General features: G+C 30.9%; 1 protein-coding gene across 2 annotated transcripts in view; it reads left to right on the plus strand.

Moving 5' to 3' along the window:
* The window catches only part of LOC111636318 (low-density lipoprotein receptor-related protein 4-like), a 238,893-nt gene that overhangs the window by 116,090 nt on the left and 104,836 nt on the right, over positions 1-17,967 (plus strand). The window contains exons 1-2 of one of the 2 annotated variants that reach the window (XM_023381539.1): positions 16,267-16,475; positions 17,181-17,294. In XM_023381539.1, coding sequence (XP_023237307.1) covers positions 16,442-16,475; positions 17,181-17,294 — 148 coding nt within the window. In that variant the 5' untranslated portion in view covers positions 16,267-16,441. Of the gene's footprint in view, positions 1-16,266; positions 16,476-17,180; positions 17,295-17,967 lie in introns of those variants that run through there. The other variant, XM_023381538.1, reaches the window with a different exon arrangement.

Below are 17,967 nucleotides of genomic sequence, written 5' to 3' on the forward strand. Positions count from 1 at the left end.
AAAAAATTTTTTTTTTTTTTTTTTTTTTTTTTTTTTTAATTTTTGATATAGCAAAACATTAATCAAAATGAAAAAAATGATAAAAATAATAACTTTTATCGTATCTAATTAGGTTTAATTTAATTTATCATATATTTCCTTACAATAGATTACATTGATAAAGTTTTTCCAAAGAATTTCGATACAAACATTAAAGAAAAATTGTAAAAATATTTCTTTATTTTTTAATTAAATTTAACAAGAAATTCTATATTTATACGGAAAGTTTATAAGTCACTTCCTTAAAATATGCTTAAAATTAAAGAAATTAATTTCAAACTTTTATCTAATTACAGTATAATAAAAATCTTTGAAAACAACCAAAGTTTCTTTAAACTATAGTAAAAAATTGTTTCGAACTTAATTGCAAATTAAATTAGTTAGTTAATTAAATTAAACTAAATAGTTCTTACTGAAGTATTAAGAGTTGTTGATTATCGATTTCTAGAGTAATTTAAACGTGTTTGAAGATAATCTTTCTTATACTGGTTGAATGATGATTATTAAAATGTATAATATAATAATATAAAATTAATATATTAATTTCATATTTAATTCGATAGAATGAATATAATACCTTCAAAAATCATCTAATTAATCATAATTCTATGCTTTTATAACTCTAACGTTTAGTTTCAAAGTTTTGTTTGATGGGATAAGGCAACACACGGGAGATCTGCTAAGGGGTTTCTCCCGGGAGGACTTTCTGTGGGAAACTGACACCTATTTAGGCGTTAAACACGTGAAGAACTAGGAAGACACCGCGTTCCCAGTATGTAGATGAGGCGTGAACACCAGTTTCAACTACCAGTTTCATTGGTTTTATTCACTCGGCCATTGGCCGTATTTAAAAGGTGAAAGAAGATAATTTATAACAAATGTCATCATAGTTTAAATAAAATTCGCTATAAAATATAAATAAAATGTTCGGTTATATAACTTGCAAGATAAAACGAAATTTATATTAGTATAAAATACAATATTAAAGGAGAAACTAAATTATTCTGTAGAAAATTCAATAATGAGCTTTCTCTTTTTTACTGGAAAAGTAAAAAAATTGGAAATTTGAAGAAAGACTTTTGTCAATTTGTAATAAAATGAAAATATTAACTAGAAGCCACGCATAATTTGTATTTTTGCATTTATAAATTCAATTTATTGATCACTGATAACTGAAATTGTTCATTTAAGAATGAAGATTTATTGGGAATTTTCCAACAAAAATTTGTAAACATAAAAGAATGTTCAATAATTTTGTATATTGAAGTAGATTATATTAACCAATGGTTTTTTAGTTTACTTAATGTCGAAAAGATCAGATTGTGCTATCGGAAATGATGCAAGAAAGCTATCAATCTGATTCTCCATACATTGTGATTTTGATTTTATGTTATAGATAAGGTATCTTAATGTAAATCTATTTTTCATATAATAAAAGTAGATAGCGATCGAAATTGCCCTTTGTAATATCAAAATTACTATTTATTTTACGATAAATGAATTCCATAATTTATTTAACTATTAATAAGCTTACAAGTAGTTGAACTGTAAAAATATATACAATATAACTTATTTAAAACAAAAAAAAATTGGTTTTTGGAACCTCCTTATACAGTAAAACCTGTCTAAGCAGGTTCTTTCCGGTTCCACCGGACTTTCTACAAAACAAAAATTTGCCTAAATGGTAAATAAATCTTGAAACGTTACCAATATAAGCCGGAAATCTATTCAATATGTAAATGGAAAATAGTTTGGATATCAGTTGCAAAACGTAAACTGAGTGAAGCGAAATTTTTCATATAACATCATGTAAATTCTTTCAAATCATGATTAATAAATTACTGAACACTTGGGTCGTGGGTTCGCGCCTGTCCAACATGGAGTTTTCCTGGTTTTCCTCACCTATCTAACACCTAAAATAGGGCCAATTCCCACAGAAAGTCCTCTCCAAAGGCATCACCTCTTGACAGATCGCCACATGTTGTGTTATCATATCCCTTCAAACGTAAAAAAACCTGCTAAAACGGAAAACTCTATCTTGTTCCATTTTAAAAAGATTTTACGGTATTATTATAAATTATAATAAAAACACTAGGTTTTATTATATTGTTGGTGATGTATGTATAGTTGAATTAAATTACCAGAATATGACGAACCTGTAAAAAAATGGTGTAATAATCAGATGTTTATACAACTACATGAATACAGAAAAAGACAAGATATCAGTTTATTAGGTTTTATATTCATCTTATCATTCAGCAATATAATCAATATATATTTTACATTATATAATGTAATGTTTACTTATTGTAATTAAATATATACAGTCAAACCTCTAAACATTGGCGTCCGCAGAAAATTTTCCAGGAGGAGCAAAGTTTGGAGACATTTAATTACATCAATAAATGTTTGTTTAATTTTTTGGATTTTTTCACGAGTAAATTATAGAAGATAATATTGCATCAATACAAAAAAAAAAAAAAAAACAGACAAAGCGTTTCATGGTCGAGAGTTTAAAGTTATATGTCTCAATCACTTTCACGATTATAATTTGTAAAATGTTTTACTTGATCCCAGGGAGGGGCAAACACTCCCGTTTGCCCCTTTGCGGGCGTCTATGCCTCCGAAAAACGGCCAGTGATCGGAACAAAAAAATGGTCGGTGTTTGGAAGTTATTTTATATACACTTTTTAAGTAAACGATGTTCCTGAAAAAAAGCTGCTGTTTAGAGGTGGCCATTATTGGATGTTTGACTGTAATTTTTATTTTCTTATGAAATTCGCATTAATACTACGTATATAGCAATATACGGTAGGTGGATTAAGACCTTTAGGGGCCTCTAGACACAGAAGATTGGGACTCTATATATAATTTTACGAAATCATAAACTAATAACGACTAATTGTAACTATAGGAAAATATTTATGAAATATGATATACAACTGCAACGATATAAGGAAGTGTTTCCCAACGGGGGGCAATTGGATTGTTAAGGGAGCAATTCGAAAATGGACTCGTCCAGAGTTTAAGTTAACCGTATAGCCGCTGTATACGTTAGGGGGGCATAAGAATTTTAGAAAGGCTTAGGTGGGGCATAGACAAAAAAGGTTGGGAAACATTGGTATAAGTGTTTTATTTTTCCAATTTCGTGCTTCACTCTAGACACGGCCCCGCTACGCATGTGTCTCATGTAACTTAGTGGATTGGATAATCCTGCAGCAGTAGCGATATAAGAATTTGTCATAACGACAATTGCATTTTTTTTAAAATAGAAAACTTCTTATGTGTGTAAAATATGACATTTATAACATATAATCATCATCTCCGAAAGACGCTTTCATTTTTAAAACAAAAATCAATTCATACACTAAAAATAAATACAACTTTTTTACAAAGAAAAATTCTTTGTTTCAGTCATTTTTTCGTTGTTCACACCATCAGCAGTTCATTAAAAAACACAAATACTCGCGGAAACGACCTTCCTTTTTAGGCTACTGCCTCCTGATGAACTGCTGATGGTGTGAACAACGAAAAAATGACTGAAACAGAATTTTTCTTAGTAAAAAAGTTGTATTTATTTTTAGTATATTAATATTAAATAATCGTTGGCCATGTAAACTTATTTTTACTTAAAAATCAATTCAAATTTTGGCTTCCGAGTATATTTGAAGTAATAAAAGAGGGACAATTTTTCACTCTCCGCTATTCTGTAATAATAATCACGATAGAGGAAATGCTTTGTGAAATAGCGGATATTTTAATACTTTACAAGACAACGGATATGTTTGGAAGATATCTCGATTGCCCATTAAAGAGCATATACAAAATAACAAACAGATGACTCGGAAATTATAATTCAGTAATTCAAAGTTTATAGAAAGTCTCCTAAATGCCATAAAAAGTTTAGATAAAAATAGTGCTGTAAAAATGGAGAATATTTGATTTTATTTTAAATTCCTACTCACGGTTATTGTTTATGATGCATTTATGAACATTATTATTCTGTAGATACAATAAAATTGTATCTACAGAATTTATTTCAATTTATTTTTAAGTATTTTGTGCAGATATTTTTATAAATACAGTATATATGTGTAGCAATTCGCAATATACAGATTTACAAAATGCCATCGTGTAACGCAAGATGAGCTGCAATCCACAAAACACTTAATTTTTTCACTTTATTTCATATTAGTTAGATAAATTGTCTTCGTAAGCTGATTCGTATAAATTGATTGTACTACATGCGACTAATGCTAGCTACACGACGACCCCAAATTTCTTCTTTTGTATATTTATCTTTGGAATCACTAATTCTTCTTTAAGTCGGAACAATCCTCTTTTGTATTTTAATTTTCATTTCTTGGTATGATTTTTATATTACATTTTACGTAATTTTCGATTTTGTTTACTTTTTACGTTCTGAAAGTACTAAGACGGAATTTTAACCGTTTCCGTCATCAGTTCGGTGAGTCCACGAGGGTAACCAGCATTTCTCAAAGTTTTTTCTCGTGCGATCCAATATATATATATTTTTTTTTGTAATGGTTCCGTGACCCAAAAGTTTATAATGCCAGAAATTTTAGTAAGCCACAAATTATGTTTTAAATATTTGCTTAATGTTAACTTCCGATCATTTTAAAATATTTCAATCTCTACTCGAAGTTCGAATAATCGTTTATCTAATTGTTTCCGATGAAGAAAATTGAGTTACTATTAAATCTGGGTGAGAGATTTTCTTTATGCGTGATACTAAACCCCTATTCTTACCTGTTATTGCTTTAGCCTCGTGAATATAAATCTCTATATAATATTTATTGATCCACTTGTGCCAAAATTCATCCGTTATTTATATTTTATGATTTATTGTTATGTATGACAATAAACTTAAAAGTTTGAATAAACAAGGAAATATTTTCAAAACCAGTGCAAAAAATATCTTACAAAAAATATGTATTTTGATGCTATTCAAAATAGAAAAAAGAAATAAATTTCACGTACACACACTCTATAACCTTATGTTTATTACTAAATGACAATATAGAAATTATAAGAAAAGTTGTTAGAAAGTTGTAATAAGAAAAAAGTTGTTAGAAATTTTCAGTACTTAACAGATGCATATATTGTTCCTAGTTCTTAGAGAATATTTCAGTAATACAAGTTTTACAAGTATTTCTGCGGGAGGTAGTATTATTTTGTGATCCATTAAAATCTTAACGCAATCTAATATTGGGTCACGACCCATAGATTGAGAAACACTGGGGGCAACCATGTAGTGAGGAACAGGCCCGACACATTCGGGATAGATCACTTACAAATAATTCCTGAAATTTTTTAATAGAATTTTGGTTTTCCAGAACGTCAGATGTATTTACACTCTCAGTCTTCCAGTTGACGACTCTTATCTGTTCTTTCTAACTTGTATCGGCACAACTGAGGCCGGACTTACCCATTCAATTGTATTCTTTGTATTGTATTGTATTGATCTTGTATTCTGTTTGTTAGATCATTTAATATGGGACGAATCACGGGAAGTGGATAAAACCACTGAACACTGGTAGTTGACTGCGGGTTCGATCACTTGGAGTATTCCGAGTTTTCTTCATGTATGTGTATGATTCCTAAATAAGGGTCATTTGCCACAGAAAAGTTTACCAGATAAGCACATTCCTTGGCAAATCGTTCATATGTTGCGTTGCCTTAATCCTATAATCCAATTTTATTTTTATCATGCATCTCCAATATCAAATGCAATAGTAAACAGGCAGAAAACAATAAATGATAAAATTCTAAAGAATTACACATGAAAAAGAAAATTTTTAATTAAACAAACGTGACAATTGCAGAACAATTTAAATATGAACATCCAAATATTTTAAATGTAAATGCGAACATTCACATTTAAATTAGACTTTTCAATTGTTACTGTTTATTTGTTGTATTTCTGTAATACTGTTAGTGTAGATGAAGTTTATTTAATTACGACGTTATTGGCTATATTCAATCAATACAGGAAAAATAAATTACTTCATTCAATATACGAATTTGTGTTCAATAACTTATTGAACACAAACTTATTGCACTCGACAAAACGTATTCACCTTTCTAAATCATAGCATGGCCATATTTTTTTAATAAGCATTACTGTTTAATTTCATAATTATGTTGGAAATGTTTTCCCAATTGTTGGTGTTTTGATTGCTGCTCTATTTTGGTTTGATATTCGTTCTCAATTTTGTTCATTGCAAACGAGTTGAATTTTCAATAGAATTAATGAGCTAGACATGAATGAAGGATGGAAACTGACATTTAATCAAAATAATTTATGATAAATTTTGAGAATCGAGAGTTTTCTCAACAATGCATTATTGAGAATTAAACATGAAATAATCAGCCCATTGCAATGAATTGATTGCTTATTGCAAGATATTTTAGTCGATTTAAAGTTGATTTCATTAAAATATATAATGAACTATTTCGTCTACTGAATTAAATTGAATGATTGTAAAAAGAACTGGACCATAATGTAAAAATAAAACTAAAACTGTAAAAATAATAAAAAAATTTGAAATATTTTTTAATTATCAAAAATTTTTAGATGTATATTTTACTGAAATGAAGTTATTTGTTATTTGGGATAATTCCTATTTTATATATTAAAGAGAAAAAAAGACAATTATCCTAATCTACAATATTGGATTAATGGAATAAGGAAGCGCCAAGGCGTTCTGCCAAGAGAGGTTTCCACGGGGAAGACTTTGTACGGTGAAACTGACCTCTGTTTAGGTCAGTGTTTCTCAACGGGAGCGATATCGCCCCTGTTGAGAAACACTTTCAGAAACGGGGGCGTTTTTCATGTTGAGGGGCGATTAGTAACAATTTATATTTTGGGGGCAAAAAACAATTTTCTGGACGATATAGTAAAACATTATATTAAGAATAATTAGATATTTTATTCGTTATATTGTATAATAATTAAACAAATAACATTGTACTAGTCACTAATCTATTCAATGCAGTACAAATTTGGCGTTAGCCTTGGCTCTCGGCATCAGAATTTTGAAGTGAAGGGGGCGATAATACCTAACGGTTTCATTGAAGGGGGCGATACTAAGTAACGGCTTTATTGAAGGGGGCGATACTAAGTAACGGTTTTATTGAAGGGGGCGATACTAAGTAACGGTTTTATTGAAGGGGCGATACTAAGTCACGGTTTTATTGAAGGGGCGACGATTCGTTAGAGGTTGAGAAACACTGGTTTAGGTGTTAGACATGTGAAGAAAACCAGGAAAACTCCGCGTGGTCAAACTGTCTGTCAGGTGCGAATCCGCGATCAGTATTCAGTGGTTTCGTCCACCCGACCTCTGCTGCGATTAATCTACAAGATTTAATGTACAGTTAGATCATTATTCATCTATAATTCATTACGTTTTTTCTAATTCGTTCTAATTCGTTTTTGTTTTGTTTTTGCTGCAAATGTCCACATTTTGAGACTTCCTGATCCTCCAAAAAAGTAAAAGGACAGGGAAAGATCCGTGTGTGTATGTGTTGGCGTTTATTTCGTTTAATATCCCAGGATGGGGTAAGGATTAAGAAACGATGGTATCTTGTATATGAGAAGCGTTGATGCTATTAATTTAATTAATTTAAATTTTGTTGGTTAAAGCAGTGGCGTGCCGTGACATTTGATAGGGAAGCTGTGTTTCTATAAGAAGCCGACTTCCAGGGGCAACCAGTTAATTCTTTCTTTAAATGTATTTTTAATAGATTATTTATCTGACGTAATTAATAAATAAACAAGTTCAATATAATTACCTCTGTTATTAGATCCAATAGATTCCCTATGCCCTCTAAATGCCAATTCTTGCTTTGATAAAAACATATAACATCTATTTATTTAGATATAATATATCTATTAACCGTAACTATCTCGTTATAATTTTCAATATTTATTTTATATTATTTACTAATGTTAAATTCTATTCCGCTTCGATTTCCAAATTGCTTCAAATACGAAAGAATCGACGATTTTTCGTGTCTTTTGCCAGCTAAATTGTCAAAGCCATTCTTATTCCACACACTAATTTCATTTGAAAATAGTAGGCAAGCCAACAAAACAATTTTTGCATTTTTATGCATTTACAGAGCCATTTTATCGTGAAAATGTCGAACAAATTTTTTTATTGAAGCGTTTATATTTAACTTAGGCATTGGCCTTTCTCTTTTAATAATGTTTTCTTTTTCATTATATGATCTCGAGCCAAAACTTTTTTAAAATAAATTTTCAATATCGCAATTACATTCCGAATCGCTAGCCACGATATAAGGGCTAAAATTAAAAATAAAATTATAAAAACTTACTTGGTGAAATAAAATGTGTGGTGGATATACATACCTGGTACAAAACATTCTTCAATTGTATGAATATACTTTTAAAGAAAATTATAATTAAATATAGCTTTGTAATGAAACGTACATAAAAATAACATAAAATATTCTTTACTCTTTAAATCTTAACCACTTAGTCAAATAGCTCCCTACGAGTGGAATCAGAGACGGTCCTGCTAGGTGTGCGGTGTGTACTGTACATGCACGCGGGCTGCCAAATCCCGAGGGTGCCGATACCCTCGGGATTTGGCAATGTCAAATGTTTCTTTTGTCGCATCACTAATATACCTCAAAAGACGCGACAGGGTTCTTGTAAATTTTAAACGTTTCTCACCATAGCTGTAAAAGTCTAAATATGTTAAACTTAATAGATTGTCCGTCGTTTGTTTTCTAACTAATTCGTTTTAGGACCAGGTGTTGTCCACGGAAATTTCCAAAATTTACAACTTTTCGGTCACTCTCGTCGAACTGGAAAAATTTCTGTCTTTATTACATCTAATACAGTATTTCGAAGAAATCAGTCCCCACTGTACTCGGCTATAGATTGGTTCGGTTAAGCTTTTGTTTAAGTAATATTCCGGCTCTTTCATCAGGGTTTTGTTTATGTCCCCAATTCCCTAATCGCTTAATTATTTAACTACTTCTTAAGTAGAAATAAGTCGAAACCAGTTACTTTGTACTCGAATATTTGTAGTCTCGGGAAAAAGTGGAAAGACAAATTTTTATGACAAACGGATACATAAATCGTAAATTTAAGGAAAATAAATTCTAGAGCTTTTTCTGTACCTCGTGCATCTCTCTCATTCATTAAATTTAGTTGTAAATGATGCAGTGGAAGTAACAGTTAATTTTTTAACATTATACAAGAATTGTACACGTTTTTTTCTACATCCCCTTAAAGATGGGACATACGAAATCGTAATATCACTGGTTTAAGATTGAAATCCGTGGGTAATATAAAATCGGAGAGCGGAATAAATATATCAAATATTTTAACGGATTTTTTTAAAACTCCTGTCAACTACAGAAAAATATCATAAAAACATACCAGTAAACTCCGATCGGAAAGTTATAAATCTACTCTCGATTCACGTAATCTAGCGGGCGGCCAAATAGCTAGCGGGCAGGCGGCTAACAGCCCGGAACCGGTCCTGGATAGAATTGGATGCGGTATACGTGTAGCAGCCACCCAAGGTCCTAGGCTTCCACCGGCTAAACCGGGTGAGGTTTGTGCTCTGTAAAGCGCGTGCGTGAATCTGGTTTTTTGGATACTGACAATACAGCGTTTCCCCTCCGCTACTCCGCCACTAATATTCGAATATACAATAGCAATCTTATTTTTTTTTCACGTGTAGTATAGAAATTTGTAATAAGATATATAATGCGGTTATAATAAAATATTGTGCAATTATTTTCATATAGTTAAAATTAATATGTATTTATTTTTTAGAAAATACAAGGGAAGCGGCGCATCCACCGCTTCTAATGACAACACGCTACTGGGTTAAAGATCGAGGGGATGGGGAGATATAGAGGGTCGTGTGTTATATCTCGAGTAGAGTCGTACTTAATGAAGATTTTACACGTTATTTGAATTTACAAATTTTTTTTTTTTTTTTTTTTATAAATCTTATCTCTACCCCAGAATTAAGCTTTTGTCATTTTATAATAATTAATAATATAAAAAATTTAATATTATTTCTGTTTAATAATATAAAACTTATGTTTTAAATAAAATCTCATAACTGTCGGAAAAGTTACGCAACTCGTTTCTAGATTTTTTTATTTTGAAAATAATGATTTTGTAATTGTACAGAGCCGACATGGTTACGCCAAAAACTGTTTTTAGTGGAGTGCAAATATTAAGAAAGAGTATCACTTTTAAGATACAGAATGATATCCACACAACATCTTGTATTTATGTTATAGTAAATTGGTTTGGCTTGGTTTCATGGGATAAGATAACGCAAGGCATGGACGATCTGCCAATGGGAATTCCTCCCGGAGGACTTTGTATGAGAAACTCACTTTTATTTAGGTGTTAAAAAACGTAAAAAATATCCGGAAAACACTACGTGGCTTGCGCATTGGTTAGGCACAAACTTTCAATTGTTAGTATTCAATGGTTTATTCACTTGACCATTGATTTTGATAGAGTCAATTAAAAAGAAACAAAGATAAAACTTTTTTATACAGTTGAAACAAGCTATATTTTTATGGAGAACACGATGTAAAAGGTTGATAATAGTATTATCTATAGATTGAAAATAGATTGTGATGTGATTTTGTGCTTGGATGAGATTAGCAAAAACTAAAAAACAATTTTATCAGGAGACGCAACCGCGCACCTTACAATCCTTGATCTTTTATCGGAGGTTAGGAACCAGGTTGGAAAAGTTTCTCATCTTCTTCAGTTTTTATCAGTAGTTCAGCATCAAAGTTAATTCATTTTTTCACGCCGGTCAGCAATAGGTAAAATATATCTATTATAGCGAAATGTGGCCAAAATCTGACTATGCCAATTTATTTGTTGTACACTTTTATATATCACAAATTTTATTTTACGTTCTGTAATTTTACGTAGAGAATTAGTTGCTGTTGAATGTTGTTAATAGTTATTAATTATATTTACTTATCACAAATACAGTTTAATATCTTAACTTAAAAATATATGTAATTAAATTTAATTATAATAAATAAATTAACTTAATGATTACTGTTAATTAGGAATAATGCTGTAAATGTAACTATTAACTTTAATTTAAAATAATGGTGCCACAGAGTAGTTATTTGAACTTTAAATCTGATTATGAACATATTTAAAATTCGATTTTGTCATTATAAGTGGACAATGAATCTGAGACGTAATGTCTTACACATTCTTGTTTGAATACTTGCATATATTCTGTCGACATTCGGAAATATACACACAGCAAATTTCAATGCATTTGACTTAATAATTTTTATTATTACAGTATATATTTATTTGATTTTAGCAGGGCTGTGGAGTCGCGTAAAAATCTACCGACTCCGACTCCGACCAGGAGCGGACTTGTTACCGAAAGAGACCCGAAAATTCTGATGTCATCACGTGACTTCAGAATAAAAGATTCAATAAATAGAGTTCTAATAAAGATAGAACGTAGAACTTTTTACTTCAAAGCTAAAAGACTTCTCTAAGTAATATATAAATATGTATTCGATAATTTTTACTTTTTCGGCTGTTATATATAACAGAGGGAAAGTGTAGCGCTCGGTCAAAAAATGACTCTTTCTAAATTTTTACATTTTTGGACTCAGAACACCTTGAAATTTCGAGTTAATTAAGCAAAAGATTCGAGGTTTTTTCTATATGTGTGAATGTTAGACTGTGGGGGCATGATTTTGTTCACTCTGTTTAAAGCCTAATAATTTCTGTGATCAGAGTGGTTGGAATCGCAGTCAGATAGTTTAACACAGGAGTTAGTTATTAAGCGTCAAAGTGGTTGAACTAAATCATGTCTCCATATGCATTCTAACATCTTAGGCGAGAACATCTTAATTAATGGATTTTACTGTACTATTATAAAATGGCTAAAAAGCTTACTTTGAGGGTAGAGACAAGTTTTATTTTATTTTTTTTAATTTTGAACGCTAATAACGAGTAAAATATTCATTAAGAGATATGACACATGACCACTTTTATGTCTTCATCCTGTCAACCTTTAATTAAGAACCAAAATTTAATAGTATTAATGCCCCTTTATACGCAAGCTACAGTGCCACATTTCGTTTCTTAAACCCATTCTGAGATATTGTTTAATATCTCAGAACAAAAAATAAAGAAATTAAACAAATTAGACGCCAACACACACACACACAATTTTTCCCCTTTTATTGACTTTTTTGAGGGGTTCGGGAGGTCTCCAAACCTGTAGATTTGTAAAAAGAAACTTGAAGGGTCAAATTTGATACGATTCCAATACTTTTTTTATATACATAACAAGTTGGTAAGTAAAAAGGAGCCGGAGTCGGCGAATTTTTTGACGACTTCAACTCCGGCTCCGGCTAAAATACCAAAACTCCACGACTCCGACTCCACAGCCCTGGATTTTAGTGAATTAAAGTATAAAATTTATCACTTCATATTGTTTTAAAATTATTTATAACTGTTGAATAGAATAAATTTACTGAATTTGACAAAAATATTCTGTTTTCAAATTTATGTTATCAGTTTACACCCCAATTTTCGAAATAATTATAATTATTCAAAAATAAATTTTTTTAATCAGTCAGAAAACTCAGGCTGTCTCTAATACGATGATGTGATGTGGGAATAGGTCTTTGTTCGCCCTGTGGACGCCGAAAAGACCTTTCAGAAAGCCCATTATTGGGCTTGGCCAGATTCACGATACTAATTCAGGGATGCCAGCCGACATATTTGCGAAAAATTCCTGGGTTCTTTTTTACCCATCCGGGTTTGTTCCTAAGTCCTTTCAGAGCTGTAGGAATCCACCTTAATCTGTCGGCCACACCACCATCGGATGAGTATGATCAAAATGACCATCTTAGTGTTCGCAAGATGGAAATAGAAACGAAAAGAATATTTTAGAAAGTTTTTCAGAAATTTGTCACTTCTGAAGTGTTCACAATATATGAGAAAAAAGACAAAATTTATTTCCTTAGAATTAAAACGCTTCATAGATGAGGTAAGAAGAAGAAAGAATGAAATGGATTCAGATATTGATAAAATTAATAAAACAGCAAACTGCATTATCCAGGTATTGAACGAAAATCGTCCGATGTTCATTGCATGTTTTTAGCGACAAAAATGTAGAATTTACAAGATAAAGTTCAAACGAATTGGATAAAGTAAAAGATTTTGTAAAAGAATGTGAAATCATACGGAATGAGATTCTTTCGTACGGCATTCTTTAAGCACTTTTTATTTCCAATATGAGGACTTCGGTAAAATTTTTTGGCATTCGATAACGTCTTAGAAGTTTTGAATAAAAAATGCAGGGTGATTATATAATAATTAAACAGGTGTTTAGAGCTCTGTTAGATAAAATTAATGTACCAAATGCCAAATGATCCTGGTCTGGGAGCCCCTCTGTAGGATGTGGGGCCATGGGACCTTCCCTGACCGTGGAATTTCAATTTCTCAAAAAAAAAGCGTAATTACAAAATTTCTTGACAGGAAGAAATTTGGCAACTAATATCGATGCTGTCAAAGAAATTGATGCAATGCTGATAATAGGATACAACACTTGTTGCAGTTCAGTGTAGCGATTACAGAGTTCGTGAGTGCAACTCTTGTATAAGTTACAGTAACACGGTAATTTTACACATGTAAAATTGCACAGATGGAAATGTTCAATTAACCAATAAATCAGACGAACGGTCTTATTGTGCATTTCCTTAGCCTCCCCGTTCTTAAAGCATGCATTCGAAAGCAGAACGTAATGGATTTTGACGCAGTTGTAAGATTCTGAGGCAATAACTTTCGCACATTGACTCCGATATGAGAATTTGCTTCATCTTGCATAAAGATTGTTGTATTCAAAAAATCTTATTACTTAAATGCGCGAATAACAGTTATGAAGCATGTTTCCATACCTATTGGCATTAACAGAACAAGTCACTGATCCAAATGCAGTCTTCCTCAAAAAAGATGGTCCAAAGATGAAGGATGCCGTAAATCCTCAAACCATACTGTGATTTTTGATTAATGCAAAGATGTTTGCCTCGTCAACATGTGGGTTTTCTCCAGACCAAACATAGCAGTTGTGTTTTCATCATAGCATTCAAATAAAAATTATGTTCAATTGATTCATAGAATTTGCCAGGGCCATGAATAATCGATCATCATTTGGATTAAGAGAGACATAACAAATGATTTACACAAAGCATAATCACCAGAAAGCAATTCGTTACTATGAGAAATAGATCATGTAGGAATAAAACTGCATTAATCGCGTAAAATTTTATGCACTATAAGGTAAGACACGTCCGATCGCCGTGATATAGCAGGCGCACTGCAGCTATCTCGGGGATTATCCATTTTCTAGACTAAGGAGATTGAAATTTCCTTTATTTTCGCCAATTTCATTGGTTTGCAACCGTTTCCTGGTTTCACATTGAAAGTTCTCGTTTCCTCAAAACGCAAAATCACTTTTCTGAGATTTGCAACGGCCAGAGAACCTGTTCGATAGGACTTTAAAATTGGTTGCAGCACTAGTATTGTTGTTTCTTTGATAGTAAAGTTTAACGAGTAATGTGCAATCAGGTAAGTACGATGGCTTCTCTCTAATCCACACGAACACGATTTTATAAATCATAAAGTTGTTCCAAAACTTACATATTATACAAATTGCAGCGACATTAGCAATAACTTCCTCCTATCAGAAAGTTTTGGAACTAAATTTTTTATTTACGAAATCGAAATCAAAATATTTCAAAATTTTAGGGTTTCTGATTTTTATAAAACTGTAGAAGTCGTTATTTTTTTAATGAATCATAATATGTTAACAAGTAAGTATGTTTTTAGTTCCATAAAATGTGGAATTTAGGGTAATATGTGTATAATAATAATAATAAGAAGAAGAAAAGTCATTTTATAATCAGTTTTTATTTGCATTAAACTTTTTTTAATTGTAATAAATTTGTAATAAATTTACAAAAAATAAAAATTCGATAATTTTGCCGAATTGTACTAGCAGGAATTAAATTAATGTTATTCAAAGACGAACATAGAGGCTGGACACGTGGAAAATTGCTGGAGCGGTTAATTTTTTTTTTCAAAAAATATTTACTTGTATTTAAATTTTACAGTCGATTTGAAAATTCTTAACAGATTACTATTTTATATTTATTCATGATACATGGCTTCGCCCACTTATTCAAAACTTTCGCGATGATTTATCGATTTCCAGTGTTGCCGTTTCTATTTTTCCCTCTTTTTTTATTTTCGTGACAGATAAACGTTACTTACGTATTTTAATAAAGATATTTATCTTAATTATGAAAATATAATAGCATGTTTTTTTAATTTTTGGAACCTAACCCTCCTTTTCGTACTAGTTCTTTGTTTCGTATAACACGGATTCGCATAACACGGCAATTTTTTGGAACGTAACTCCCGTGTTATACGGGGGTTACCTTTATAACTTTACACTCTCGATCATCGAATGTTTTGATGCAACACTGTATTTTATAAGCTACTTGTGAAACTCCAAAATTAAGCAATTAAATAAAAATTTATTGATTTATTAATGAATTAAATAAAAATTTATTTGTCCGGGCTTTGTCCACCCCTGGAAGATTTTCTGCAGACGCCCAGACTCGGGATTCAATGACTGTTTCCGGCAGATTTTTAGAAACCTTAATATTAGGAATTATTAGGAATTTTATCGTAACTTACGATACAACGTGTTTCTGTCTCTTGTCCCGAGTTTGCACTGATTTTGATAGTAAGTTAAATGTAGTGTTACCACCCGTCCGGCTTTCACCCGGACAGTCCGGGAATTGACTCACTGTGCCGGTGAACTATTAATTTTGTCTGGGAATTTCGTAGAAATTGTGAAATTACGATGAAACAAAGTTCTTGGAAATATTTTTACAAATTTACACTATTTTAATAGCGAAAGAACTCACACTCACTGAAACTCATCTGCAATTGTGCCATGTTCGTCTGTTTACGTGTGGCGCGCAACCTGTCGATTTTTTTTTTTCCGCATATACGATCGTACACGTCTACGGGCTAATCTAGCACGTTATTCTTCGCATTGTAAAATGACATTACGTATGCGTCAGGAACTTCTGTTTGAACAAACCTGACCTGCCGTCCGGGTCAGCGATTTTGAAAAGTGGCAACACTAGTTAAATGTGATATAATCTTAAATATAAAATTTGACTTTTTCTTTTGGTTTTGGGTAAAATTTTATTATGCAAAGTCCATGCGGGATTCAAGTCATCTTGACAAGCTTGATCATATGATTTATTAGAACGGGTTTTCAGTTTTGCTTTAAGGACAATGCAGAATGTTGCAACCAGAGATGGATCCATGAGTAGCCAATTTTTATAATTCATATAATGAAATTAACGCCAAACGATTGCCGAATTATATCGGGCTATGTTACTAATACATGGTGGTAGTAGTAGTAAGTAATAACATAGTCCGATATATTTCGACAATCGTTTGACTAATTAATATATAACTATTGGATTTGGATGTTTATATTTTTATGAAATTAACATGTTTACTACATAAACAATAGAAATAGATAAAATTAAAAAGTAATGATAAAAATATTAAAATATAAACATTGTTTTAAAGAAATAATGAATCTCCTTATAAAAATACAAGTTGTTTGCCTCTATGTCCTCTGTCCTGATTGCAACAAGCTGTTGCAAGATTCCATATACTGAATACTTTAAATAAAGTTTAAGTAAATTATTGGTATATGAGAGTAGATATATACTTGCCAAAGTAAGCTGGTTAGGGTTTTGGTTAAAAAATAATAAAATAAAATAAAATAAATCAAAAAAAGATTGAAATTCATTGATTAGAAGAGCATGAATATAGGAATGATTATTATGAAACTAATATATTTGCCACTTTTAATTACATCAGAGTAATTATAGAAATATATACTTACATTTGAGATTTCAATGTTGTTAACTTTTCAGATTTTTATTAATAGTATTTAAATATTTTTTATTTATGTATCACAAAAATGCTACAACTTTATATACGTAAAATATTTTTACAGCTCCTAGAAATTGTACCAAAGAGGAATTTCAATGTAAAAATGGAAGGTGCATCAATGATTTATGGCAGTGTGATGGACATAATGATTGTGGAGATAATAGTGATGAAGACTGTCGTATGTTTATCTTTATTTCATAATTTTGTAAATTAGATTAATATGAATAATAAAACAAATATTAAAAGGGCAAATAATCTATAAAATTGGAATACATTAGCCTATAATATTTATTATTAGTCTAAATCAAGATTGAACATATTAGTGCAGTGGTGTTCACACTGTAGCCACTAACCAAATATGGTTAGAGGTATGGCTAGAGGACTTTAATTTTGGACATCACTGCTCTGGTTATGGTTCCCATGGCACCCATTAATCTGTCTCACAAACATAATTGACATAACACTTATAAATTATGGAAATAGGCCTACTTTTGGTATTTATTGAATATACAAAATATTTATGGCCTACCTATTTACAACTTATGCTGAATTTGGTTGACAACTGAAAATTTTGGGTGCCACTGTATTAGAATAACACATTTTCAGAATGTTCTGTTTATCTGTATCTCTTTATTTAAGTTTATTTTTTTCATTTACAGATATCATGACTAAATATTTTCATAGAAAAAATAATGATTAGTATTTTTTGCTTTTGCATGAAATAAAACACCCATTTAATAGTTATACCCCTAAATAACAGATACAATATAAAATAACTATAATTAATAATTCATATTAGGTAATATCAATGATAAAATTATTGTAATTTTGGTAATTTACATTAACTGATA

Source organism: Centruroides sculpturatus, unplaced genomic scaffold (genome assembly GCF_000671375.1).
Source record: "Centruroides sculpturatus isolate CEXI.00-Female unplaced genomic scaffold, Cexi_2.0 scaffold1023, whole genome shotgun sequence".
Lineage (NCBI taxonomy): Eukaryota > Metazoa > Arthropoda > Arachnida > Scorpiones > Buthidae > Centruroides > Centruroides sculpturatus.